Below are 26,932 nucleotides of genomic sequence, written 5' to 3'. Positions count from 1 at the left end.
ATTAATAAAAACTATGGTGAATGCCATGAAATGCTGTATGTTGAGATCTTTATTGTGCTTTCATAAAGAGGTCCCGTCCTGACTGAAACAGGAACGTTGTGCATTACTTTGTCATTCTGTGGGTATCATTAAAAGATGAAAATGTCTTCTTTTTTTTTTCACTTTCTGAAAGGATGTTTGTGAAACATGAGCTGGTTGTAACGGATCATGAAACTATGCACAAGTGTTGGGCCGGGGTGGAAGATTGGGACTTTAAAAAGGCCTACTTCTCACAAGAGGCTGATATTTTGCAGGGGTTTTATGGGGATGGGTTTGTTTTTATGTTGTTTTTTTTGAAGGGATGGAGGAAAGAGGTGGAGCGGTGTTTTGAAGTGGCACCCTCCAGCTCCACCTCCCTCCCTCTTGACTGACCTAGCGCTACATCGCCATGCTGTGTATTCCTAAAAAACCAATGAGCGTCTCACGCCTTAGCACTGTGGGATTCCAGCCTGTCATCCTCAAAGGGGGGGTTTGTTTGTTTCCTCAGTTGAGGGTTCCTGGAGGGGAGGAGCGGGGTGTTTGGATTAGGGCTGCTTGATTCGTTTCTTTTGTTTTTTTGTTCTGTTTTTGAATAAATCAGTAAAATGTCTGTACTGAGAGTCAATGAGAAGTCAGTGGCTTGTAATGTTTTTTTTCTCTCTCTCTCTCTCTCTATATATATATATCTATCTATCTCTCTTTCTCCTCATAGAATGTGATTGTTATTTGACATGCACCGAAACAAATGTTTTCATGAACTATGGAGCTTCTTTCAATATTAATAAAATAGCTTTTTTTGTTTGTTTTTTTCTTTGCTGTAAAGTCGTCTCCGTGGTTGTTTGTCCGGCGCCACGTCAGCGCCTGAGGGCGGGCAGGCGGGGACAGGCGTAGTAGTTGTCCGGCGCTTGTCGGATGTCGGTGTTGGCGTACACGGGGGCGCTGGCTTCCTCCAGCTGCGGGTGGGCGTCCGGGTTACATGGGGGGGTTCCTGAGCGCCGCTGCTTCCTGCTCATTTCCTCATAGATGGAAGAATGAGGTTTGGGGTGAGGATGACGATGCTTCTTCACCTAAAACATACAACATTTTTTAACCCACATAGGAAAATATTGAAAAAAACATTTGCAAACACATTTTTTTAAACTGAGTAACAAAAATAATAAAATAAAATAATAAAAAAAAAAAATTGAGAATAAAAGATTTTTTAAAACTACAGAAATAAAAAATGAGTAAAAATGATTTTTAAATTTATTTTAAATAGAAAACTAGTTTGAAATGCATTTATAGGTCACATCAAAGAATACATTTGTCACGCTAAACAATGTAAACAAGGGGGAAAATTAGCGTGTTGATTCAGCATTTTCCTATACTCTAGATGCTTTTATTTTGTACTTTTTTAATAGGTTTATATTATGATGAAGCAAATATGAACTTTAAAAACATTTCTTCTCACAGCTTTGAAAAAAAAATATTGTTTTTGTCACTGAGGAAATATTTTACCATTTACCCCACAGTAGAAAAGTTCAAATTTTAGAAAATAATATATGAACTTTGTAAGTTTTGAAGTGCTCACCCATGTTTCTGCAGCAATCCAGGCGAGTGTGAGCAGAAACAGACCAGCAGCTGCAGCCATGGTCAAGAGCAGCGTGTTGGAGCTCTGACACGCCTTTTCTGCTACGCAAAAAGTCCCATCAGCTCCAAGAAAGAGACTTCCTCTTAATTGTAAGCATGTTTAGACGCCATACCTGCCCCTTCAACCAGCAGCAGCAATGTCCTCACACTGTGGACTCTCCAGTCAGAGCTGTTGTCTCCATAAGTCAGCTCCCACACATAAACTCCAGTGTCGCTCGGTCGTAGGTGGGAGATGCTCACGTTGATCTGCAAGGAGTTAAGGTTTCCCTGGAGCTTCAGACGCGCCCTCAGCTCCGGGTCCACCTTGACCCGTCCACCCTCAGCGACAGACAGCAGGGTGGTTTGGCTCTGGACGCCACGGTGGTACAGGTGGAGGCCCACCAGAGAGCCATGATCCCTCTGAGGGATGCAGGAGAGCCCCACAGACTCCCCCTCCATCAGACGCTGTAACACCAACTCAGTGTGGGCTGGGTGGGAGAGAGTAACTACTTTGATATTTAATCAAATCAACTTTATTTATATAGCACTTTTCCTATAAAGGCATAACACAAAGTGCTTTACATTAAAACAAAACAAAATGTCACAATGTTTTGTTTTTTCTTCAGCAGAGGATTGAAGCATTATTAGAAATGATCAAACACCATTTACACTAAGTTTAAAATGTGATTTTTTTTTAATAACGTAAAATGACTTCCTGTGAAGAGTTCTTACCTTTAGAAAGCTGAACCAAAAGAAAGTAAAGCAGGTGAGTCCTCATGCTTTGGAGTTGTGAAGTCGTCTGCGCTTTCCTCTGTTTGTTCTGTTGAAGCAGGAAGAGGGCCTCATAGTGAGAGCAGCCGTTAAAAATAAAGACGCTCTCAGACTGAGGTGTGGGAGTCACTATCACTGCCTCCTTCCTTTTCTTTCTGTAGTCTACATGCAAACACACATGTTATGGTGTAAATAAGTGGTTGTAAAAAGCTGAATTGACTTGATACAATTGACTATTTGGTGTAACATTCTGAGATGACAACTGTTGCTTCTGAAATAAACTAAACTGAACATTTGATCAAATATGTTTTCAACTTCTTTTTTTGCTTTTAAGTCTTTAAAGGTATTTTCATGTTGCATTGGTGCCATCTAGAGGAATTGATTGTTCTTTTTTTTTTTGGTGGGACGCTGACAAGTTCTCCAAATCCTTCAAGTCAAGCAACTGGAGAAAAAAAAAAAAGAGGCCAGAGATCTGATGTTTGAATGTACATAAAGAGAATTACATATTAGTGCTATTTTCACAGAGGGATCTATGAATCAAAAGACATTTCTCCACTTTTTGCCCTAAAGGGTTTAAATTAGTGATGCTTCAGCAGCTGTTTCACACAATCTGAAAGCCAGATCACGTTATTCAATACTGAGATGTGTGGAATACTGTCCTAATCGGTTTGTGATGGTACTAGTACTTCATAGATATGATGTGAAAGTTAATGTTGCACTCAAAGACACATGGACAGATGTTGCAGTTCTGAATGGGCTGTAGTTGGAGGTTGATCCACATTCAGAGCTGAAAACAAGCCGATCTCTGATTGGACTCTTCCTGCAGCTGCTAATGAGCCTGAGCTCTGCTCAATCATCTGATGATTGGACCCAGCTGTGTGCTGCTGCTCTGTTGGCCTTTAAAACGCCGCCCTGCCTTGTCTGCTGCACTGCCTTGTGGGTCAGCGAGGAGCACTTGCAGTCTGATTTTTGGGTGCTGCTTCTTCAGTCATTTTGATGGCTCCCTCACGGTTAAAGATTAGCTGCCTTTTTGGGCATTTGACTGCCTTCTGTCTTCAGTTGACACTTGCGTTTCCACCATTGCATTACGTGCCGCCTGTTTCTCTCAAAAGCCAAAGCTCTTTGCCGAGTGTGGTCCAGCAGCCAGAGGAGCCGGTGCCCGTTAACACAGTTGGTGTGCTCTGCCACCCTGATTCCATGGAGCTCAGCATCAACGCTGACCTGTTTGAAGTGGGAGCGCCTGTTGACGTCCGTGAGCTGCGTCTCGGAGTCGAGCACAGCGACTACTGCAGTGCAACAGCATCCTCAGACTCTGAGTACAGAATCCTCGTGGGCCTGGAGGACTGTGGCACCAAACACTGGGTAACCTGCACCTGCTTTTAACATAAGTTCTGTACTGTTGCACTTCTAATGTTTAATGTCTCCAGATGACAGAAGACTCTCTGGTCTACACAAACCTCCTGATTTATACTCCCCTTCCTGCTCTTAATGGAATAACTCGAATGGAGGAGGCCGTTATTCCAATTGAATGCCAATATAAAAGGTTGGTTTACATTAAGCTATGCTAGCTACTGTGTGGGTTTCTAACAAATTTCTTCACCAGGAAGTACAGTTTATCCAGCTCATCACTCGTGCCAACTTGGGTTCCCTTCACGTCCACACAAGCTGCTGTGGAAACTCTCCAGTTCAACCTGAGGCTCATGACCAGTGAGTTAATTCTCCCTCGGCCCTATCGTTGTTTGCTTTCTATTGAAACTTGACCACTTTCTCTTAAGATGACTGGCTGCACGAAAGGGGTGCCAACACGTTCTTCCTCGGCGAGCCAATCAACATTGAGGCATCAGTCAGGGTGGATCATCACATGGGGCTCCGGCTGTTCCTGAACAGCTGCGTGGCCACACTTGAACCCAACATCAAATCTGATCCCAAATATGTCTTTATTGAGAATGGGTAAGTAACTGGATGTGGTGCTCCTTTACAAAGGACCTGTAGGTACATGCCTCTATAGCAGCAAAATCTAAGGCTGCAACTTTTATTTACTTTTTCTCCAGGTGCCTGCTGGACTCCCAGCTTCCAGGCTCAAAGGGTCACTTCCTGCCAAGAACAAAAGACAATATACTGCAGATGACTATCGATTCTTTTAAATTCCATAATGACGAACGAGGACAGGTAAGGAATTTTGTAGTTTATCTCCTAAGAATTCTTAGAAAAATAAAATGTTTCTCCCTTTGCAGCTTTACATCACATGTCATCTCAATGCGGTGCCAGTGGATGATGCAGAAGCACAAAGCAAGGCCTGCACATATGTAAATGGAAGGAAAGTATAGAGGATTTTTTTTTTAAGTTTACTTTTTTTTTTTTTTTTTTTAAAGAAACAAGCTGGTTTGACTGGATGCTTTTTAGGTGGCGGTCAGCTGATGGAAACGACTACCTGTGTGGATTCTGTCAAAGCCCCAATGAAGCCAGTAAAGCACTCAGCATCCCTGGAGTCTTTAATCCTCGTAGCTTTGGAAAATCTGCAGACATGGAGCCCATGTGGAGAAGTGGACTCAAGACTAATAAGGGTAAAAAAAAAAAATCCTTGGATGAACAAAGGTTCTTACCACATGGATGCACGCTTACGCTCGTGTTTGACAGTTTGGGAACATGAAGCCAGACTGGGGCCAGTGACTATTCTGCCTTCATGGAAGAGTGGGGCTCTTGCTGCACATGAACTACCTCCAGTTCTCCATAAGATCCACAAAACGGCGCTGTACGGCAGCCACTGGAGGAGCGGCCTAAACACAATCGGTAAGTATTGACTAAACCAAACATTCCTAGCTTTCTTGAGTGTAAAATTCTCCTTCTCCAGAGAAGAGCCTGGTTCCAGAACCATCAAGTTCAGAACTAGAAGAGGATGACAGTGATGGTACGTGGACATATTTGGAAACTAAATTGAGAAATGTAAATGCTAATGTACCTTTTTTTTTTTTCTTTTAAAACAGACTATGATGAGTCTGACTCTGACCTGGCGTTTGTGATGAAGTCCTTGGAGATTGCCCATACCAACACTACCTTCCCCATCGTCACATATGACCTGGAGCCCTCTAAGATGAATGCAACTGCTGCTAACCCTGACCTTTCTGATAAACATGACCCAAAGAAATAAAATGCTTTAAACTCAAACTTCATGTTTTAATTTTACTGTGTTAAAAAATAAAAGGCTGCATGGTGGGGCAGTGGTTGGCCCTCTTGCATCAAAGCAAGAAGGCCTTGGTTCAAATCCTGGCTGGGGGACCTGAAATGGAACATCAATGGGGGACCTCTGTGTGGAGTTTGCATGTATGGTGTTCTCCGTGACTATGGGCTTCCTCCCACCGTCCAAAAACATGTTTCATGGGTTAACTGGTTGCATACTCTAAATTGTCCCTGGGTGTGTGACTGACCCTGTGGACTGCTGACCTGTCCAGTATCCCCTGCCTTAACCTGCAAGTTGTAGGCTCCAGCAGCCCTGTGACCCCCCAAAAAGGATTAGAAAAGATTCTGATTAAAATAAGCCAGCATTTAAGCAGAGGTGATGCCATCTGATCAAAGGTTAAACTCTAGTCACATTTGTGTCTGGAAATGCAAACTACTTCTGGCTGTCTGCCTTTAATACAATTTGGGTACATCCATTAAGTTTGAGGAATCTAAGATTAAAAGTAAATGCATTTCCTCAAAATTAACATTTGTGGATGCAACTTTATTGTGTGCATGAAGTCAAAACTGTCCTGAAAGTTTAGACTACAAAAGACTTAGTGATTTATGGTGCACACCTGTCTAAAGCTGTGCGGTCCAAGAACACATTACTTTGAACTCTCCCTGTATTTCCCAACTTGTTTATGAATGGATGTTTAAGATAAAGGTGGTTTTCAATTAGCTCAGTTTCTATCCCTCCAACACACCTGATTCACTAATCACTAATTTGTCACTCACAGCTGACTTTTGGCTAACGAGATTGCTTCCAGCTGTCTTCTCCAGGTGGACTCCGTTTGCTGGAGTTTCAGTGGAAGCTTTAACTGCCGTGGTTGAACTTTGAGTTTCATTTGGAAAAGTCAGTTTTCTTTTAAACCGTATTTTATCCTTACTTACATACTGGCTGTCTTGTGGTGTCCCTAACACCTCCTAAGGCTCGTCATGAAGGCGTTTTTGGCTCATTCAGCCTCCCTCGTGCTGCTCATTTCTTTTCTCCGTGGAGTTGCAATTGCCATCCGAACTCTAAAAGAAGGTCCTATGATTGATGCAGACGGAAGGGAATATAAAACTGCTTCTTTGACAGAAGACTCCAGCCCGAGAGCAAGCGATAGTGTCCGTGTAGAGTGCACAGAAGTGTCCATGATTGTCTACATACAAGCAGACTTCTACAGAACTGGACGCCTTGTGTCTCCAGGGGACTTGTTTTTGGGAGGTGCAGAGCATAAGCAGGACAGTCGGTGTCGGGCTGTTGTTTCTGGACACAATGAGTATGTCATTGAAGCTGGCTTGCAAGACTGTGGCTCCAAGTTGACTGTAAGTATCATTATTTTTTTTTTATTTTTTTTGTCTCAATGGTGAAGTTGCTCCAAAAAGAGAGAAATTGACTTGTTCTGTTCCACCCTAGATAACAGATGATGATGTGATCTACTCAAACAAGCTGGTTTTCTCACCAGTTTCCAATCACCACACTATTACAAGGATGACTGATGCTATAGTCCCTGTGTCCTGCCATTACAAAAGGTAAGATTATAAAATATATCAAGTGTTTAATGGTTCCTGATGGCTAACCTTTTCACTCTGTGACAGAACACACACTGTAAGCAGCAGTAATACTGAACAGGCGCCCATGACGTTCTCTCAGTCAGCAAAGTTCTCAACCAAGAACTCTGCTTTCTCTTTGAAGCTGATGGCTGGTAAGTGTGTTGATGGATTGTGGACTCTTTGACTAGAAGGCGCACACAGTGACGACTCTGTTCACATGTAGATGACTGGTTAACGGAGATGTTGTCCAGCAAGTTTCATCTTGGAGACTTTCTGCGCTTTGAGGCAAAGTATACGGGCCCAGAGCCCAGGCAGCTTTTTGTCGAAAGCTGCGTTGCCACTCTGACACCTGACGCAACGTCGGTACCCAGATACTACTTCATTGAAAACCACGGGTGAGGGAAACCTGCTGTTATCAAACTAATTTGGGTGAATGATCTGTCAGCCACTTTTTTTTTATTTATTTTTTTTTTGTGTCAGGTGCTTCACTGATTCAAAAGCGGGGTCAGTTGCCTCATTCCTACCCAGATCGAGAGCCAATTTGCTTCAGTTCCAGATTGATGCCTTTCTGTTTCGTAATGATTTGAGAAACACTGTAAGGTCCCTGCAAAACTTAGTTGTATTTTTTTTCTTCCAATGACAAAAGGAAAATTACTTTACATTTTTCTTTAAAGATCTACATCACTTGTAACCTGAAGGCTACCCTCCAAATGAGGACCACCTTGACTGACAAGGCCTGCAATTATGTGCATTCAAGGTAATTTCCTGCTGGTAAATGCTGTTGCTTCAGTAAACGGTGTTGCCAATAAATTTCAACTTTTCTGTAAAAAAAAAAAAAAAGAAAACGTGCTCCATTGTCAAATGTACCTGCCTACTGACTTGGACTTTAAACAGTTAATAAAATAATTATTTTTTTTTTTTAAGCTGGAAAAGTGTGGATGAGAACGATAGTGTTTGTTGGTGTTGTGACAGTATTTGCTACCAAAGTCTTCCCAGAGGTAAGCCTTTAAGCACACGAACTGGCTCTTTTACCAGTGATTCCTTATAGTAAGTTCTTTATTTATTTTTTTCCTCTCCTCTCTCCCCCCCAGATGATGATCTTTGTGACATTGTCACTCTTGGTCCACTGAGGATTATCTCTAACAAGTAAAGAGCAAGTGACAAACTGTCTGCCAGAGGCTCTTGGATTAAACCTGCGCAACGGTCTTGTATGTCCAAAAATAAAGTTTAAAAAAAATCAAGGTTGTGCATTTATTGGCCCTTTACAGACTTTATTTCTTGTTGTTAGACTAAATGACAAACTATACTTTACCAAAACAATATTGGTTTAAAAATCAGTGTGATATAAAGGAAAGCAGTGCAACACTTGGTGGTTTGCAGGCAGTGTAATGGTGCCTTCTGGGGTGTGGTTTGCAGCTAAACTAGAAGACTAGACACTAAAGCAAGCTTTTCTGAGGGGAATCAAAACTACTGCTGGAGTTTCTTTATTCAAAAAGGGGCCATCCATCAAACTGAATTCCACCACTTTTTTTTTTTTTTTTTTTTTCCTTCTAAAGGCTTTTTCCATTCTTACGACGGAGTATTAGGGCCACCAAAAAAAAAAGTAAATTTACGACTTATCTCGTAAATTTAGGAGATAAAAAGTCGTAAATTTATAAGAAAAAAACTCGTAATTTTAGGAGATTACAGTGGAAGTGAATATGCATAGCAGCAGGTGAACGCGTGCAGCAGCAGAGCAGACCGACTAAACTTTGAACAGGTGAGCTGAATGTTTATTGATAATGTTCCAAATGTCTGGAAGCTTATTTGTTTTTACGATTCATTAAAGTTTTATTTATTGATGGTTGGTTTGCAGGATCACTGCAGCCCGATGAAGCCATCGGGTGTCTCCGCAGCTGTCCGCTTGAATCCTTTCTTCCTCCAAAGACAAGACTCTACGTCTGTGTGACGCTTCCGTCACACAAAAGGAGGAGCACTTTTTTTTGGCATTTTCAATGTTCTAAAGCTAATATAGAAGACAATTTTCATTCCTCTTTATTGTTTTATGCTGAAACAGGACATTTCATCTGCAGGAGGAGGCGTATGTAACACTGTTTACTTCCGCATTGGTGTTCGGATGACAGCTTCATGACGTAATCAGACAGATGAACTTCAGGATATGTGAATGAAAAGGAGAATAAAGGCTGCAGCGATCATCTGCACCCAAACGTGTCTCTGAGCTCCTTATTTTACATATGAAACTCCGCTTTACTGACACTGAACCCCGGAAAGATGGCTACATTGACAATGATCTGATTTTGAGTCGCCAAAAGGTTCAGAATCTCTTTGTTTTAAACCTATAATAATCCGGAAATGAAGCTTCACAAAAGGCTCCACATACTTAATCTTCAAGCTACGTTCCGATAAACGGACAACTTCGGTGTTTTTTCCTTAATCTACGACTTTTTTCTCGTAAATTTATGAGATAAAAAGTCGTAAATTTACGAGTTTTTAATCTCCTAAATTTACGACTTAAAATCTCTTAACTTTTTTTTTTTTTTGTGGCCCTTATACTCCGTCGTACATTCTAGTTTCTTTTCTGAGGAAGCAAAACTAGCGGAAACAAAGGCTCAAGTTTCATGAAATGGGGAAACTGTGGACACGCCCTTTTGAGCACATAAAAGATTTACATTCCATTAGACTACAAGAGCAAAGGGTGTCACAGCTGAAGTTTGTAGGAGTACGACAGAACTAAGGTAGGTGCAACTCGGACGAAACTACATTAAATTGAAATATTAACTCCCAGATCAAGTTATACTAATGTGCATTTTTGTGCTGTAGTTCCTGAGATTTGTGTCAGTCTTGATTAAACCATCGTTTTTCTATGTAATGTTTTATGAATCACCAAATGGTTGTAAGGCAGCTCACCGCTCCCACAGGAAAGTGGGAGAGGTCAGCTGCATGACTGGGACATCTCGATGGAAGAACAGCATTTTAAAGGAATGTGTAAATTCTTTATTTTTTTGTTACTTTGGTTTATGGAGCATAAACCTTCGTCTTGCGTAAACTTTCTAACACTATTTTAATGCTACGATCAGTCAATACTTAAACTTGTTTCAAGTTAATTTTATTTTGTTTTTTTTCACTTGGGTTTTTGGAGTGGGCCTAAAAGCTTTTTGTTACCGCTCTTTTTTAATAGAAACATCTGTGGTGTTTTAAGAATAGTTAGAAACTTCCTTCAACTTTTAATTACACTAATGGTTCAAACTTAATTCATTAAGCACGTATTATCTCAAAATTATATTACATTTGAACACAGCACAGTCCTATTTTCTCACAGATCCTTACCACCCTCCTTTTTCTCTGTGTGTGTGTGATGCCTCGGTTATCTTCATTTTAGCCTTGAAATGCTCAGCTGCAACTCCCTGTGGGCGTGATTTTCACATCATTGTCCAGTGTATAATCTTCTGAATATGCAAATGCAGGGTTCTTACACCAAGCCCATCTTCCTGCGCTTCGGTGTTCAGACTTTGAATGCATCATGTTCATCTGTCTGTCCCCTTCGTACAAATTGTCTGTGCTGTTTGTACGAAGTAAAACTTCCACAAATAGATAAGTATCTGTCTCTGAGTCATTAATTCGTTTCTGTGTGCAGGGAACTGTGGGTATGAACCTTAAACCTTTCTTTTTACAGTCCTATTTAGAAAAAACAATTTCCTCACGTTTAAGATCCGATTAGATTCATACATTTGCTAAAACTTTCAAAACAGATGAAAAGCATTAGTCAGCACAAACTATCTCCAGCTTTAAATACTTTTTTTCTTTACGCAACCTCACAGTATGGTGAAGTCACTTTTTTTGTCATGCGAGTTATATATTTTTACCTCAAAGGACTTAATCAATCCAAAGGTTTGAATTTTTATTGGGGGAGTCGATAGGAAATGAAACTGCAACTTTAAGAATTTCTAAAATGGCTTCAAAATCACGAATAGAATGTAGGAGGCAGGTCAAACCGTATTACTTTGTACACACTGCAGAGGGCAGCACTCACATTTGTGAAAAGATGAAACTATACTCTGTATATGTAGGAACATAATGTGTATTTAAACATGTTGAATTACAGAAATATACAGCCTATTTGTCTAAATTTAGGGGGGGGGGGTAAATGTGATCCTTCAATTTTTCTTGTCACCTACAGAAATGCAAGGACTGACCTTTTTTCACATTCTTCCTGAAGTATTGAGCATTTTACAGTAAGTGTAATCAGATTGTTGTTACATAATTAACATATTTTAAAATTTTGCCTTTTGTTCTCTTTAGAAACATCTAAAAAAAATAAAGAAACTCTTCAGAGATGGGTAAGTAGGATACATTTACATTTCAAATAATCAAATGCTTCATGCAGAAATCTAATTCATTAAGAATGGCATTGCTGTAAGTTGGAGTTTTCTGATTGCAACTCCACATGTTTAAGAGTTCTGGGGATCAAATATCAAGCTTCAAAACTATTGCATTTATAATCAGAATTATGCAATGTAGAACTTTTCTGGTTACAAAACGGTTAAAAGAGCCCAACCCCAGGGTTGACTGTTGTTCCCTGACCCATGGTCATATTTCTTTTTATCACATAAACGTTCTATCTAGGTAATCATTCATGTTAGCTGGGGTTTATTTGCTCGAGCTCATAGTATGTTGGCATGTTCTCATGTGATTGGCCACGGAGTTGCCCCTGGCTTCAAACCAGTCACAAACCTGAACTCAGAAGATCTTCTCCAGACACTGCTGCTGTTTTGCTGACCGCCTCCTGTAGTTGACGGCTCCCTCCCTCCTTGGTTGAAGACATTCCCGTTTTACGGCTCTCTTACTCCTCTTCTTTATACAGAGTGTTCCAAACGATAATTTTCTATTATTTTTTTTTTAAATACTCGATGCAAATGACAGTCAGCTCAATTTTCAAGTCACTAACCATTAGCGTATATATTAATTAGATTATTATTGAATAAAGATAACAGTATTTATATTAAAAATAATAACCTTAAAATACAATGTTCCGCATTATTATGCACAACAGAGTTCCACAACATTTAATCCATTCTAAAGCAAATGAAAATTTGTTGAATTTGCTGCATTAGAAGGTCATATTTTCTGAGATCAAAAGCTATTCCAATCAAAAACATCTTAATAGGTCAAGTTCCATTTTAACATAGGACTCCTTATTTTGTAACAGCTGCCTCCAACCCTCATAGATATTTTGTTCGACTTGAGGATGCTCCAAAGGTTCTCAACAAGGGTGGGGTCAGGGGAGGATGGTGGCCACATCCTCAGTTTATCTTCTTTAGCAGCCAATGTTACAGAGGTATTCCTTGTAGAATAAGATGGTGCATTGTCATGCATGAAGATGATTTTGTTACGGAAAGTGCAGTTCCTTTGCTTTCCGTAACGATTTTTTTTGTAGCACGGAGGTCAGTCAGAAATTCCACATATTTTTTAGAGGTAATTTTTACACCTTTAGAGACCCTAAACGGCGCTGAGCAGCTCTCTCCCCATGATTCCAACCTAAAACATGACTCAGCCACCTCCTTGCTGACATCGCAGCCTTGTTGGAAAATGGTTGCCATCCACCAACCACCCATAACTCCATCAGGACCATCCAGGGTTACATAGTACTTATCAGTGAACAAGAGTCTTTGAAAATGAGTCTTCATGTATGTCTGGGCCCACTGCAGCCATTTCTGATGGGGGTGTTGTTTAGGGGTGGCCGAATAGAAGGTTTAGGTATAACTGCAAGCCTCTGGAGGATCCTACAACTTGATGTTCATAGGACTTCTAGAGACACCAGCAGCTTCAAATGTGTGCTTGCTGCTTTGTAATTGTATCTTAGAAGCTGCTCTCTTAATCCCATCTATTTGTCTGGTAGTAACTTCCCTCATTCTGCCTTTATCTGCACCAACTCATGTGGATCAGCTACAAATCTCTTAATAGTACGATGATCATGCTTAGGTTTTTGTAAAATATCCATGGGTTTCATACCATGTGAAAGGCATTCAACAACTGTTTAAGCTTAAATACTGTAACAAATTTGCAGTATTTAAGGAATACTTTACTTAAATGCTTTTGTGCATAAACAGCCAATATTGTTTAGACTGCAGCAAAAAACATTGAATATTTTTGTAATTCTTAAATATTAATATTTTTGTATGGTCACCATCTTTACAAATGTACGGTGGGGAAAGCAAAGACCCTAAAGTTGGATAGTGTTTGACTTGAAAGGTACCTTGGTCCGCACCAAGTTCGCTTAATTAGGTCTAGATAGAATCCTGAACCTAGCGTAGAACCACAGTAATTAGCTGCCGGAAGTATTTAGCCGTCTGTTGTTTCCACTGTTTTTGTTCCAGGCTATCAGTACTTTTTGATAGTTGTTTGTCTGAACTTACTCCGTTAGCTGAAGCTAACAATAAACTGGCATCCCCCAGTTTACCTTCACACCTGGGGCTACATGTCCAAACCAAATACATTGAAAAGTAACATCTTCACTTGGTTTTTCAATTAGAACTCCTGATCTATTTTCTCCTTATTCTCACAACAGTGCATGGACACAAAAAATCCCTGATAATCCACTTCTGTTGTGGCTTTTTTAATTTGCTGCATTTTTTGTACGATTTCTTTGTATTTTCTGTTTATTTTTTTGCTTGTACAATTCCTTTTTTGAGATGATGGTGATTCTTGGTCACCGTGCAATTGGACGCCATTTTTGATTTTCTTGTTGTTAATGTGCTTCACTGAAAGAGACGATCTAAGGTACAGTAAGATTTGTGGCTGGAAAGTTTAGGTGGACCCTAAAATGCAATTATATTGGTTAGGAATGAGTTAAGTGATTTATTGTAAAGAATATTGGGAATGGGGGATTGACTGCAGCACTCGAGTCTTCCAGACCACGGCTGACTCTAGAGAGAAATGTTTGGGTGTGAAGGAGAGTTTCCACACTAGCGCAAATGCTGATTGCGTAATAACTCACAGTCAGCAGCATAAGGTATAGGTGGGAGAGCTCCTCTGGGACAGATGGACAGTTTGCACGAGCATACAATGGTTACTTAAGTTGGGGGGGCACAGGCAGAGTGTGGTGTGGTCTGGCTAAGTGTAAGGGCACGCAGTCTGAGTGGATACAGAGGGAACTTGAGCAAGCAACAAAGCCATGAGTGAGGATCCAAGGTTAGGCAGGTAAGTGGACAGTCGGACAGGGAGGCAACCAGGCAGAGATCCCATAGATGGAGAGAAGACGAGGTCCAGAGTAGTGATTGAGAGATATTCTAAAACGTAATGAGACAAGGTGGGTTGTTAAGCCAGAGCAGAGAGCGATCCAGACTGGGCGGGCAATAGGCGATTAGACAAACTGGCAAACCACTTGGCATGAGAAAGGCTGGAAAGTAGCATGGGGACTGGCAATTTTCTGGCAATAAAACTGGGGAAGAAGCTGGCTTAAGTACTGTGGAGAGCAAGTGCAAAATATTAACTTTGACAGGAGGGGAAGAAACTCCACAGGTATATCCGTGCCAAATTTGTTGTTTATGCCATAAAAAGGAACAATTTGTTTGATATATCAATCTAAACCGCTTCGTTATATGTTGAGACATAATTCTGATGGGAAATATTCACATAAATTAACACTTTATTATTTCTGAATAAAATGTAAGATTAGAAATAATTTTAAATAATTCAAATTTGAGGGATCCAAAAGAGACTTCTAGAGAATAAGAGGGACCACAGCAGTTTTTATGGAAAGAATGAACACAACAAATTACAAGAAGAAACGGACAAAAACTATAAGCTTGAGAGAGGGCAGACAAAATCTAAGCAGCACTGTTGAAAGGGGCTTAGTTGACAAATAAAAGTTTGGATTTGGAAATAGATTAGACATTTCTGAAGCACCAGTAACTAAAAACTTCTAAGTGGATCATGTGGCAAAGAAAAGGAACCCACCATGGATGTAGTAGCTTGAAGATTATCTGGATCTTCATAGGAAAAAAAAACTGGAGTAGTGAATTACACAAGCTAGGAGAATAAGAAAGAGGAGGAGCAGGAGGGTTAGTATGTATAATTAAAAAAGATGAGCGGGGGCTTGATATTGCCTTTACTAGTGGAGATGAAACCAGAGAAGCTCCTTGTTTTTGCAAGTACAATACAATAGAATCCTTGGGTGAAAGTTGGAGCAATTCCAATGGTCCAGAACATTGCACTTCAAAATGGCTGGCAAAGTCAATAAGTGGCAAAAAATGTAACTATATTGAGGGATGAAGGAGTATATTTGATGGTAGTGCAGATGCAGATACATGTAAAAATATGCAAAAGCCTTTCATATATTAGCATGTTTGTTTAGTGAACAGTGAGCCAAACTCATTTTTTAAAGCACTTTGGCTTATAATTTGCTGTTTCTTTGTTGGAATTTTAAATTAAAATGCTATAGAACGTTTTTGACAAGAACTTTTTTAATTTTTTGAAGTTCTGTTCCGCAGAGTGGCACAAACTACCTTATAAGAGCTGGACTGAATCTGAAGTGGGATCCTGGCTAAAATCCATCGGCATCAAAGAAGTATACATCGCAAAAATGGTTGAGGAGGAGGTGACCGGACCAGTTCTATCAACAATACAAAGAGAGTATCTCAACAATATCATTGGAATGAAAAGTGCACAAATTGAACATCTATTACAAAAAAGAGATGAACTTTTAAAAACAAATCAGCCTGATAAAAAGAAATTAGCTGATTCCAAAGATAAGAGAAGAGAAAAAGAAGTTTTAGTTGCACCAAGTGAGCACACCATACAGGAAATGAAAGAGAAAGCAGATCAAGAAGTTATTCCTGATATGTCCAGTAATGACTTGAACTCTGAAGTTACATTCTGTGAATATCGTAAATTTGACCAAGATGACAAAGACTGCAGGTACGTAAAGCATCACTTGCTTCCTCCAGAGACTGGAACTGAAGATTTGATTATTCCATGTCATGAATATAAGTCACTGGAGATTGCACACAAACTTGACTCAGAAAGACTTAAAAGTAAGGTGGCAAATGAAGTTTTGCGTTTTGCATGTGGATGCATGAACATGAGAACCAATGGAACTATTCATTTTGGAATTATGGATAAAAACAAAGGGCTTCACAAGCATGGAGAAATCATAGGAATACCTTTGAAGAACCGAGAAGATTTTGTGGATGCATTGGATTACATTGAAAGATGCTTTAAAGACTCAAAACAACAAAAAGATGCTAGGGATTGCATAAGGAATCCAAGATTTGTTGAGGTTTGTGACAAAGAAATTGTGGGGGAAACTATGGTTGTTGAATATGATGTTGTCCCAAAAGCAAGTATTGTAAAGAACAAACTTTACTCTGTGGGTCTCCCAAATTTCTATGAGAAAGAGGGCAAAGTCAAATGTGAGAAGAAAGTGCCCTATTGCAGAGTGGGAGCAAACACACCACAGATAGCAGAAGAAGATCTAGTTTGTTTTATTCAAGGATTGATTGAAAAAGATCAACAGAGAGAAGAAGCAGAATCCTTCAGAACTGAATCCTCTCTAGACTTCCAGGAGAATCAAAAACGAAAGCTTTCAGTCCTCCTAACAGGAGGAAAAACAAAAATGGACAACTCTATGTTTTACATAGTTGTGACAAGTCAAATGCAACCTGAGCATCTCAACAATATAACCTTCTTGGTCAACATGAAACTATTTTGCGTGTTGGATTTTGACCCAAATTCTGAAATCTCTGGTCTTTATGGTAGCTATAAAGAGCAGAAGGCTGTAACTCCTCACTTTCTTCATGACTATGAGAATGTCAAAAGACTAGATAACGCTGCTTTCATTGAGAATCTGAAGCTGTTTGACCGAGTCAGTTGGATTTTTCTTGCAATGGACGACACAACTTTCCAAGCGGGGAAGAAACAGTTGATGAAAAAACCTGGATCAAGACAAGAAAAAAGCAAATGAAAAAAGCAGTGACTTTTATCTGCAATGAAGTCCTCCCAAGGAGTTGCTTTGTGGTCCTCTTTCTCCTCACATCTGAAGTTAAGCAACCTGTTGTTGAAGCGTTTCATGAGTTCTATGCAGAAATGAATGGACATGACTGCTTGACAGTCATAGCAGAGACAAAAGAAATCTACAAAAAGTGGTCAAGTCTTGCGCAAGTGTCTTGTGCAAAGTCTTCACTCGATGAAATCAGCATCGTTGATATGCCACTGAGTCATGTGGATGCAACGGTTCAAAGCATTCAGCTATCAAAGAATCAGCCTGCAAGGAAATTGCCTGTCTCAAACAGAGGTCTGTGCTTCCTGAAATCTGTGGAAAAGGCAATGCTGGATTCTCTGGAAATCATCAGCGTTGACCAGTGTGATGATGCAAATCTGGAGGTTATGAGCAATGACGACGTTCAAAAAATTGAACTGTACTTCTATCGAGGTGGAAATATAGACTGGATTAACTTCTGGCTGGCTAACAAGAATAAATGCGGAGCCATCATTGAGCGAGACGCGTACAAAGAAGCAAATGAAATACTGAGCGAAGTAGTTTCTCGCAAAATGGCAATCCGCCCCACAGAGTCTGTGAACATATACCATAACCCTGGCAGTGGTGGAAGTACAGTGGCGCGACAGATTCTCTGGAACTGGAGGACAAAACTACGATGTGCCATTGTAAAACAGGGCAAAGAAGTAACAACAGTGTGCGAACATATGGTAAAACTGAGGGAACACGAGGAGATTGACAAGAACAAGTGTCTCCCAGTGCTTGTTCTGTTGGAGGACCAAAATCTAGAGTATGTTGATGATCTGAGACGTCTTCTCACAAACGTCATTACTACCAAAAAGATAAATCCCTCTTTACTGTGTTTCATTCTGCTGATCTGCAACAGATCAAATGATCCAGAGAAAATGCGAAGAGCACTGGCATCTCAAACCATAGCAGTCACATACAAACTGTCGGATGAGGAAAAGCCTTTGTTTGAAAAAAAGTTGGTGTACCTTAAGCAGAAGTTTGGAGATAGGGAGTCAAAGATCAAGAGCAAAACTGTTATTCCAAAGGGGAAATCACAGGTATCGGTTGCAACACAATCGCTGTCTCAGTTCGAGCCAGAGTTGAAGTTTATCTTGACATTTGTTCTCATGTCTAATGAGTTTCAGTCGAGCTACATTGAGAATGTTGTCAAAAATATTCTGGCTAAAATTGATCATTCCTCCCAGGATACTTGGCTCATCAGATTTGTGGCTCTCCTGAACACCTACGTCATTGATTCCTCCATCTCTGTGTCGCACTGCGAGGCATTCCTTGGCCTTGCTTGCTGTCATAATGAAGCTCGTTTTTACGCACTGGAAGATAGACTCAGTGAAGAGGCAAAGCTGATTTTCATCCACCTAAGAGAAACTTCTACACACATCCAATCCTTTCGGATCATCAATTCACTAGTAGCAAAGGAAATACTGACTCAGCTCTCAGTAAACTTGCCACAAAGTGAGATTGCCATGAAGCTCATAAATGATGAAGTTCTCATGAATCACAGGTTTGGCAGAGACGAATTTCTCAAAGTCATCAGAACACTTTTCATAAGGCGCTACAAAGTCAGCAGAGGAGATCCAGAAAACACAACATTTTCACCTCTCATTGAACATGTCACCACTGAAACTGGTGGTCTTCAAAGAGCTGTGGATCTGATGAAGGCTGCATTTCTGGCCTTGGGAAAAGATTCCTTTGTTGCACAACAACTTGCTCGGCTTCTTTACAAAAGTCTCAGATTTGAAGAAGCCGAACAGTGGGCAGAGGAGGCAAAATCTCTTTCTCCTAATGACACATTTGTGTTGAAAACACTGGGACAGGTTTACAAATGGTGGTTTAACCACTTGTGTGATACCCTGGAAGAGAAAGAGCCATCGCCTGAAAGAGTGGTTGAAATCATTGCCATTGCACTCAAAGCAATTACTGCCTTTCGTGACTCTGAGAAAACCCAAAGGAAAGAAACTGTTAGCCTTAATAATTCTTACTACGGGGAAGTCGATGTTGGCTGCAAGTTACTAAAATTCCTGTCCAGTGTGACAATTTTTTCAAACACTAATGGGAATTCTGAGTTTTTGCAGTACTTGCTAACAGAGTACATACCAGCTGAAGTCAAAACACCTTGGAAAAACTTTCATCACCAGCTGAAAAGCTTACAAAAGAACTTGCACCAGGCACTTGAGTGCCTTTCTTTAGACCTGAGCTATTTTCAAACAGACATCAATGAGGAGGAAGAAGAGCTTGATGCAAGAGATCCAGAACAAGTATACAAGCCACGAGAATGGTTAACAAGAATGAGTGTTGTCTATGCTGGATTCTTTTGCTGCATACCCGAAGAGAATGAAGAAACGAATGAAAGCAACGGCAACAAAGCTGAACCTCCAGCTGAAAAACTTTCTCCATTTCAGAGACAGTGGTTGACGTACAAGTTTGGTGGAGGAAACGTTATCGCTATTCTGTCATTATTCTACGACAAAAAAGCAGAAAGAGCCGGAAAACAACTTGAAAAAATAATGGCCTTGTATCCAGAAAACCTCACATTGCAGAAACTCGATAAAACAGAGCTCACAAACTTCCTTTTCTGCCAGATAGCTCTGAACTGCATTCAGCCGGGTTCAATAAAGATATTGCCAATTGAAAAACTCAAAGACCTTAGCAAAAGATTTAGGACAAAAGGGAACGAGATGTCACCAGCAAGTTCCCTCTTCCTTCTCTCTCTTCTGTTTTGGCCTGAAGACAGCAGTGAGCTCAGTTCTGCTGATGAACAGATACTTCTATCCGCTATTGACACCCTGCAAAAACTCTGCGAGCAAAAAACGCAGAAAATGTCTCAGAGAAAAAGTAGAATTGCAACTCATTTCTTTTTGGGAAAGGCCAGAGGCCTCAACAAGATTGTCCACAGAAGAGTTATCGAAAAAGGAATAAAAGGGAATCTGAGTGAAAGAAAGCTAAAGTGGCTCGGTGGGGAAGTGTGGAAGACCAAAGAGGTTGTGCAACAATTGAAACGGATCGAAGGCTGGACAGAAAATGAAAATTTGTATATGAAATGTGGAAAAAGTGACAAAAAAATCCGGGTAATTCCTCGCTACTCTGCCTCTCTGCCGTACGGAAATGAAAGAGTCACATTTTATTTGGGTTTTTCATTTGAAGGTGTGCTTGCTCATGACGTCAAAATAAAAGAATAATGCAATCTTTAGATATAAACCTGCAAAACATGTAACCTGTTAAGCTTCTTTATATAAAGATATTGTGTAAAGAAAGTACCTTTTTTTGTTTTCTTGCTTATTTACCGAAGATGATGAAATTTGTTTACTTGCTTGCCTTTATTTTGAAATTCAAATGTTTTTCAAGTTTGTATTTTGTTTCGAGCTGTTTTTTAATGTTGTATTTGATTTTTTAATAACACTGAGTTGTCATGTTAATTTTGCCTCACTGCAGTAAATCTATATATGTGATGTTCTTTAAATGCTACAGTTGCTTTGAAATTATTTGTTTTAGTGAGATTTTCATACATGATGTAGAAGTGTGGTTCCTTTTCATAGAGCACTTGAGGAGATGTTTTATTTTTCTGAAAGAAGCCTTTATTGAAAAATGTGAGAAAATGCACTTTTTGAAAAATATTCACTTAGGCTACAAACAGATGTATTTAGATGATTTATTTTTTATTTTAAATCTGTTTTACACTGCAATTTTTGCTGTTGAGATTCATGTACCTTTAACATCTTAAAACCTTTTACACATTTTTTTGACATTTCTAATAAAACTGAGAAGAAAATCAAATTTAAACTAGTCTTCTTTTACTGAGGTATAACGTGTGTGTGGATACACATAATAAAAACACATGAAAGTTTGTTGGATTGGTTTATTAAAGGATAATTCCAATTTTGGTGAATACAAGATTTCATCCTGCACACTGGGAAAAGAATTTAACACATTTTAATAGTTTTTCATCTTTGACCAAGGATTAAATCAATAATTGTATTTTTCTTCTAACAGACAGATGTAGGTTTTTTACGTTGTTTGCCTTGTCAAACATCAGAAACATAAAATAACTTGATATCTTAACTCTTGTGGTATCCTAGGCACGTTAACATTGGGAGTTGTACTCGACAGTACGTTGAACCTTTTTCCTTCAATGATTTGTGATCTTCACTGGTGTCCATGGAATATATGAAATCTTTCCACCTTTATCCACCTTTGTCATGGTAGGGAGAACACGTCAATGTAAGGGTCGGGTCATCTGGACCCCATAGGATAGCACAAGGGTTAAGAATTAAGTCAGTCCAGGTAAGCTGTATTTTTTTTCATGAATTCAAAAAGTGAAGTTCTTTTTCAATGCCAAGTTTAATTACTTAGCAAGTAAATCCACCAATTGAGAAAACCCCATTCTTACAAAAGGAGATTTTAGGATGTCAAATCCACAAAAAAGAAAAGGTTTGCTGGTGAGGGGGTGCTTACAACTGCAATGAGTAGAGAATCTCCTTCATGAAATTTGGTAATAATCAACAGTTAGAGCAGCTGATGACAAAAACAGTATGGTCATTTTCCAATAAATGTGAATTCATGTGATCATGTCATCACACTAATGAATAGGCTTGGAATGCTTTAGAATGTGAGGTTAAACAGTCGTTTTAGATGTTCAAATCTCAGGCTTTACAGTAAAGATGCTTAAGCCCACCTTCCCCTCAACACTATGTGGATCTGGATAAAGCACCTGCTCTGATAACTAATTGTAAGTGTGAGAATCCTTTACTCCATCAAGCTCTTCAACTGATACTTTTTTAAGCTTTCGAAAGGGCCTTTTGATTCCACAAATAAGTTCAAATTGTGAAAAAAAATACTTGTAGTTTGAAATGTAACTAGCTAACACATCAGAATGACAGGATGCCCTAAACGGAACATAACAAACAAGGGCCTTCACCAAACTTGCTGCAAGTTTGGGGACGAGAACATCCAACAGCATGTGCGCTGTGAGGGCCCCTGCTAATAAATGAGAAGACAGAAAACAGTGGGACTTGCCTCAGGCTGAAACAGGGCTACACTGAGAGAAGGGAATCAGCCAGTCTCCTATGGCATTGCTACAGGGAGAAGAGAAATCTGAGTTTTAGGAATCGAGCCATGACTGGAGCTAATGTTATGCAGCTGCACAATGCACGAGTCAGCCAGTGCAAAGAACAGAGCACGAGTAAAGAGACTGAATCCACTGCTTCTAGTGAGAAAAAATGTGGTGGTAAATAAACTAAATGTTCCCCTGAAAGACAAAAAAAAAAGTACAAAACGGCATGCAGTTCAGAACAGAATGCCATTTTTTCTCTACCCGCTAACACCTCCCAAAAAAGAGTCTTCTTTTTTCCCAGAGTTTATTAGAATACAGTTTCACAACAATACACATGCTGTTTCATTAAATACCGATCTATTTATGGTTAAGGGAGCGTTTCAGGTTAATCAGCATCAAGCAGTGATATTTACTGGAAGCCCTCACCAAACAAAAGTTGGGGACCTGAGTCCAACAGCACTATGTGCTGTGAAGGCCTCGCTCAAATCAGATATGCATTCACATCAAACTTGCCTTGATGTATTGGGGGGAGGGGTACTGCCCATGTTACTCCAGCGCCTTCACAACACTACGAACCATATCTACAACACTTCAATACACCTGAATGAAACATGAGAAGAGGAAAAAGCCACAAACAGAGATGGACTGGGTCAGAATAATGGTGGTACATACGGTGGTTAGACACAGTGTAAATATTTCCCATGAGTTCTGTGATGCCTTCGTAGGTCTTGTGCTGTTTTTTTGTTTTTTTTCAGCTTCTCTTCCTCATTTTTCAGCGGTAGAGTCATCTGTATACTGCAGTAGTACAATAGCAATACTGCTAGCAGCTGAAGGCTTATAGAAAATGCTTGAGTCCAAACCTATTGGAAGAAGAGAGGAAGGCTGACTTCAGTAGCGACCTCCAGGGGACATCACGGGGGGTCTCACGCCCATGGGTGGCCGAGACGACACTCCCTGGTATCCTGGGGGAATCCCAGCATGGGCCTGCACGAATGGAAGCATCTGACCTGGAACGTAACCCGGCAATCCCCGGAGTGGGCCGGAAAACTGACCTGAAAGAGCAAAACTGCTAGTTTTAAATTAAAAAAAAAAACAGGATCTTTTTTTGTTTTACTTTGCAGTTATTCACCTGTTACAAGTTGAGTTTCATCAAATAAAATTGTGAGTGGTGTAAAAGAAAAAGTTTGTTTGTAGTCAGTCCACAGTGATGCTTAAAATCCAAAGATAATGTGGGCGTTAACACAGCAAACACAACTGAGGATGAGAAATATGTCTGTCGTGCTCCGATTTGATGAATTCCTACATAAATACTCAGGACAGAGTTTGAATACCGGGTATGGGATTCCCCACAGAGAGTTGCTGAGGAGGCAGGACAGCAGCAGGAGCCACTGATGGGGCAGTGGGGGTTTTCTGGCGAATGCTGCACTGATATCTGGGCAGCTGAGCCCGCAACTCCTCCTATAACACGAAATACAATGATGAGAGGGGGTGAGTTTACAACGCAGCTCAACAAAGAAACTAAACAACAACAAAATTCCCTGTGAACACATATGGTGACACTGTTAACAATGATAAAGAGATGAATACAAATAAACTACTTACCAGTGACAGATCCTCATCTGGGTGGATCAACTTACTGGTTGCACTGGTTGTGGTGAGGGTGGCAGCCTTACTGGTCACAGCAGAGGGAGGCTTAGAGACTGTACTGCTGTCAGCATTGGGGCTGGCTACAGCTGCAGAGGACTGAGTGTAGGCGGGGAATGTGGGCTTTGGGGTGTGCGATGTGGTGGACGGCGGAGTGTGGGGGGATCCTGATACTGTCTGCTGACTCTGAGAACACAAGGAGTTCCACTTCTTACATCTTCTAAAACCGTGGTCCTAAACCTTTTTCAGACCATAGACCAGTTTGGTTTCCTGGTTTTTGTCTGTTAAATGCAGCTTTCATTTTCTTTGAAGTTGAATGGATTCTGTACCTGCCCGGCACTGGGGAAGAGTGGTTTTGTTATATCCGGTTGAGCTGATGGAGTGACGACAGCAGGAACTGCAGGTCTGGTCAGGACATTCACAGAGGGAACTTGAGGCATGTGTGTGATCCCAGGACGATGACTAACCGAGGGATGAATGACTGGGGGCAGAAAAACAAACCCAATCCATGTAAGTAAAAGCCATAAAGATGTTTTGGGGCAATCTTGTTATGTCATCATCCTTCTCTGGTTCAATTTCAAATCCCAGTATGGAGGTAAATGTGTTCTGGTTGAGGTTTTACCTGCTGGCATGCCTGGCATCATGGGTGGCATCATCCCACCTACTGGCATTATTCTTCATATTTGAAAGGAGAGAAATGCAACGGTTGGATACAACAGAATAAACACAAACCAATAATTCACAAAATGGGGATAACATTTACCCCGGAGGCATTCCAGGCACTCCATGAGGCATCCCCGGCATCATTGGGGGAACACCTGGGATCATCGGGGGAATTCCTGACACAGGAAAATGGTGTGAATTTAAACATGTGATCAGATGAGAAATACACCTAATTACAACTGGAGATGTAGCAGGAAATTACATATATTTTCTGTTATGAGATCCTTCAAAAAAATGCAAATTAAAAACCTCTAAAAAAATTGAACAAAACTGTTTAAATGTAGCTTTTTTTCCAATATTAGTCTATGATAGAATTAAAATGTAATTTGGGTTAGCGAGCAACTTTATATGCATGATAATTCAAGGATTATCACTAATCCTAATACTTGAAGGTAAAAAGCATCATCATTACTTTGTATTTTACAGATTTTAAGATAAAGCAGGGTCTACGACCTGACATGTGGCTCATTGACTAATACCTAATACCGATAATACCAATACCTAATACCTGTACATTTGTTGCATTAAGATGAGAGGCACAGGGTGTCTTTTATTTTGAAAGGACATCCTGTGAACCTCTGTCAAACATTTGAAACTATTTAATAGTTTTGAAAAATTAGCTATTTTCTGTTTATCTTTTATTATAACCAAAATACAATAGTTAATTTATGTTTATTATAGCAGTAACAACAACATAAATACAAATTTGCTTTCTCTTTTTATAAAAGGTACAGAAAGGCTTTTTGTTGCAGGTTGTTTTAACCCAACATTATACATATGAGATAACCTATATACATTATTCCAACACTTTTTGGCTCCTACAAGGTATATTTATGCTCAGTGAGAAATCGATCCGAATGAATCTTTAAGTGTAAATGATTGCTGACTTCTGCATTAAAGCAGAATAAACCATTGAGTTATGCAGAAAGCCTTATTTTAATCCAAATGCTTGACATAATCTGTTTTCTTTACAGAAATAAATGTAAAGCTCAAAACAAGAAAGAAAGAAGAAAAATGACTCCTTGTTATGTGAGTTCCCCAAAAAAAAGTATTAAAAGTTTAAACCGAAGATCAAACAAAGTAAAAGGAGAAGAACAGTAAAAATTGCACTAGTTTAGGATGTTTTTTTGCACTTATGCTAAACTCTTTTGGACACCTGAGTATCCAGCTGGCGGGATCCCTGGAGCACCACGGACAGGGAGGAAACCAGGCTGAGTCAAAGGAGGGACGAAACCGGCCTGAGGCAGACGAGCAACAGGTTGCTGGAAAGAGGAACGCGGCTCATCATCGTCATCCTCTTCATCAGAATCGTCCTGATTCAGCTTTCTCTTTTGAGTGTCTGAGCATAAAAAGAATAATGGTATTTATAAACACGCAAAGCATAAGGTTGATTGTATTGTTCTGTGATTTTAGAAATATGATAAAGAACCTTGGTTTTTTTGCTCCAAAACCCTTCGTCTCTCCTCCATGTCTTTCTCTGGAATACCTTCCATCCCATAAATTTCCAGTTCAATATCTGTTCTTCCGGGTATTGCATTGGGAACTCCATCAATTGTTTCTTTGTGCACCTAGTCATCAAATAGCATTTTGCTCCTCTTTAAATTCAATATTTTTGCATTTTGAACCAACAACTGACCAGTGACCTCACTCACCTGCATACAGTGAATAGCGAGTCCCGGGCCGGTGTACAGCTTCTTGTGACAGATGTGGCATTTAAAATGTTTCGCCTTCTGATGCTGAATGAGTATTTTTTCATCATCAAAATCCCTGTTACAATACCTGAAAATACGGTTTAGGAAACTCCTGAACTTGACAGATTTATGACTGTTTTTACAAAAGAACATATTCAAAATACGATTGTATAGGTTTGACATTTTTGATATAACCGTTGTTTGACTTTAACATCCTTATACAGAACCTCCGTAGAAATAAAACTTTTGTTTATAGGAAACAGTGAGCAGATAATGTTTTGCTAGTAGTATAAGTATGCTGTGTGTGAGAGCCTGATGAGCGCGAGCCGAATGAGTTAGCAAGGACTCGCCGTTATTACTCATGTAATACAGCTATTCATAATTATTAAGAACAATATTCCTTATAAAAAAAATTTGTTATACAAGTAAGGATACCAACACCAAGGTTTCATTTGCTTCTTCTTCTTTCTTCCCATGATTTTAGTGCAGTTAGTTTTCCCAATAAACGAATACACACAAGCTTACGCAAAGATGGCGGAGGCTCTCGCGAGAGTTCACTCATTGGCAAAAACATATTCAGCATCGCCACCTGGTGGCCAAACATACTGATAGCTGTCCAATCTTTTTATTTTGAAAACATCGTTGCTATTA

The 26,932-nt window shown here is 39.9% G+C and overlaps 4 protein-coding genes and 1 long non-coding RNA gene across 9 annotated transcripts; 3 read left to right on the top strand and 2 right to left on the bottom strand.

Moving 5' to 3' along the window:
• Positions 1–577: 577 nt before the first annotated feature.
• On the bottom strand, positions 578–22,252 carry LOC105354570 (uncharacterized). 3 transcript variants are annotated; one of them, XM_011478262.4, is made up of 5 exons: positions 22,187–22,252; positions 2,359–2,559; positions 1,761–2,114; positions 1,589–1,689; positions 578–1,085 (listed from the first exon to the last, which is right to left on the bottom strand). In XM_011478262.4, the coding sequence occupies exons 2-5, from the start codon at positions 2,402–2,404 to the stop codon at positions 873–875; spliced, it is 714 nt and encodes a 237-aa protein (XP_011476564.1). In that variant the 5' UTR covers positions 2,405–2,559; positions 22,187–22,252; the 3' UTR covers positions 578–872. The 3 variants fall into 3 exon arrangements, with proteins under 3 accessions (XP_011476564.1, XP_078807682.1, XP_078807683.1); XM_078951556.1 differs by lacking the exon at positions 22,187–22,252 and having other exon boundaries at positions 1,761–2,132; positions 2,359–2,551; XM_078951557.1 differs by lacking the exon at positions 22,187–22,252 and having other exon boundaries at positions 1,589–1,686; positions 1,761–2,132; positions 2,359–2,551.
• LOC100049337 (ZPC domain containing protein 5) lies at positions 3,277–5,562 on the top strand. Of its 2 annotated transcripts, none has more exons than XM_078950801.1 (10): positions 3,277–3,759; positions 3,825–3,940; positions 4,001–4,104; positions 4,173–4,347; positions 4,449–4,566; positions 4,632–4,715; positions 4,802–4,961; positions 5,035–5,187; positions 5,249–5,305; positions 5,382–5,562. In XM_078950801.1, the coding sequence occupies exons 1-10, from the start codon at positions 3,394–3,396 to the stop codon at positions 5,543–5,545; spliced, it is 1,497 nt and encodes a 498-aa protein (XP_078806927.1). In that variant the 5' UTR covers positions 3,277–3,393; the 3' UTR covers positions 5,546–5,562.
• On the top strand, positions 6,472–8,381 carry LOC100049335 (ZPC domain containing protein 3). Its single transcript, NM_001104749.1, is given in 8 exon segments — positions 6,472–6,924; positions 7,016–7,131; positions 7,198–7,304; positions 7,376–7,547; positions 7,633–7,747; positions 7,827–7,909; positions 8,077–8,150; positions 8,244–8,381. Coding segments are annotated over 8 exon segments (1,098 nt in total). The 5' UTR covers positions 6,472–6,552; the 3' UTR covers positions 8,303–8,381.
• LOC105354571 (uncharacterized) lies at positions 9,748–20,947 on the top strand. The gene is made up of 4 exons (XR_013657755.1): positions 9,748–9,887; positions 11,330–11,384; positions 11,452–11,489; positions 15,642–20,947. It is a non-coding gene; the product is annotated as an uncharacterized LOC105354571 (long non-coding RNA).
• On the bottom strand, positions 21,016–26,872 carry LOC101169701 (BUB3-interacting and GLEBS motif-containing protein ZNF207). Of its 2 annotated transcripts, XR_013657754.1 has the most exons (12): positions 26,717–26,872; positions 26,243–26,369; positions 26,020–26,158; positions 25,747–25,929; positions 24,631–24,706; positions 24,490–24,542; positions 24,197–24,348; positions 23,826–24,053; positions 23,555–23,681; positions 23,084–23,275; positions 22,737–22,823; positions 21,016–22,245 (listed from the first exon to the last, which is right to left on the bottom strand). XR_013657754.1 is itself a non-coding variant. In XM_004071488.4 (10 exons), the coding sequence occupies exons 1-10, from the start codon at positions 26,755–26,757 to the stop codon at positions 23,112–23,114; spliced, it is 1,290 nt and encodes a 429-aa protein (XP_004071536.1). In that variant the 5' UTR covers positions 26,758–26,872; the 3' UTR covers positions 21,016–23,111. The 2 variants fall into 2 exon arrangements, 1 of the variants encoding a protein (XP_004071536.1); XM_004071488.4 differs by having other exon boundaries at positions 21,016–23,275.
• Positions 26,873–26,932: the final 60 nt, after the last annotated feature.

Source organism: Oryzias latipes, chromosome 8 (assembly GCF_053564925.1).
Source record: "Oryzias latipes strain Hd-rR chromosome 8, Olatipes_Hd-rR_3.1".
Lineage (NCBI taxonomy): Eukaryota > Metazoa > Chordata > Actinopteri > Beloniformes > Adrianichthyidae > Oryzias > Oryzias latipes.
Note: the sequence above shows the minus strand (reverse complement) of the source record. Positions and strands in the feature narration are given on the sequence as shown.

Bases quoted from the DNA above. Each gene is read 5' to 3' on its own strand.
- LOC105354570 (XM_078951556.1), bottom strand. From the start codon at position 2,404: ATGAGGACTCACCTGCTTTACTTTCTTTTGGTTCAGCTTTCTAAAG. The intron at 2,133-2,358 runs GTAAGAACTCTT...ATATCAAAGTAG, and splicing joins TTTGGTTCAGCTTTCTAAAG to TTACTCTCTCCCACCCAGCC. The intron at 1,690-1,760 runs GTATGGCGTCTA...CTTTTTGCGTAG, and splicing joins GCTGCTGGTTGAAGGGGCAG to CAGAAAAGGCGTGTCAGAGC.
- LOC100049337 (XM_078950801.1), top strand. From the start codon at position 3,394: ATGGCTCCCTCACGGTTAAAGATTAGCTGCCTTTTTGGGCATTTGACT. The intron at 4,567-4,631 runs GTAAGGAATTTT...CTCCCTTTGCAG, and splicing joins ATAATGACGAACGAGGACAG to CTTTACATCACATGTCATCT. The intron at 4,962-5,034 runs GTAAAAAAAAAA...CGTGTTTGACAG, and splicing joins TGGACTCAAGACTAATAAGG to TTTGGGAACATGAAGCCAGA.
- LOC101169701 (XM_004071488.4), bottom strand. From the start codon at position 26,757: ATGGGAAGAAAGAAGAAGAAGCAAATGAAACCTTGGTGTTG. The intron at 25,930-26,019 runs GTTCTTTATCAT...TTTTATGCTCAG, and splicing joins TTTGGAGCAAAAAAACCAAG to ACACTCAAAAGAGAAAGCTG. The intron at 24,707-25,746 runs GTGTCCAAAAGA...TTCCTGTGTCAG, and splicing joins CCCGCCAGCTGGATACTCAG to GAATTCCCCCGATGATCCCA.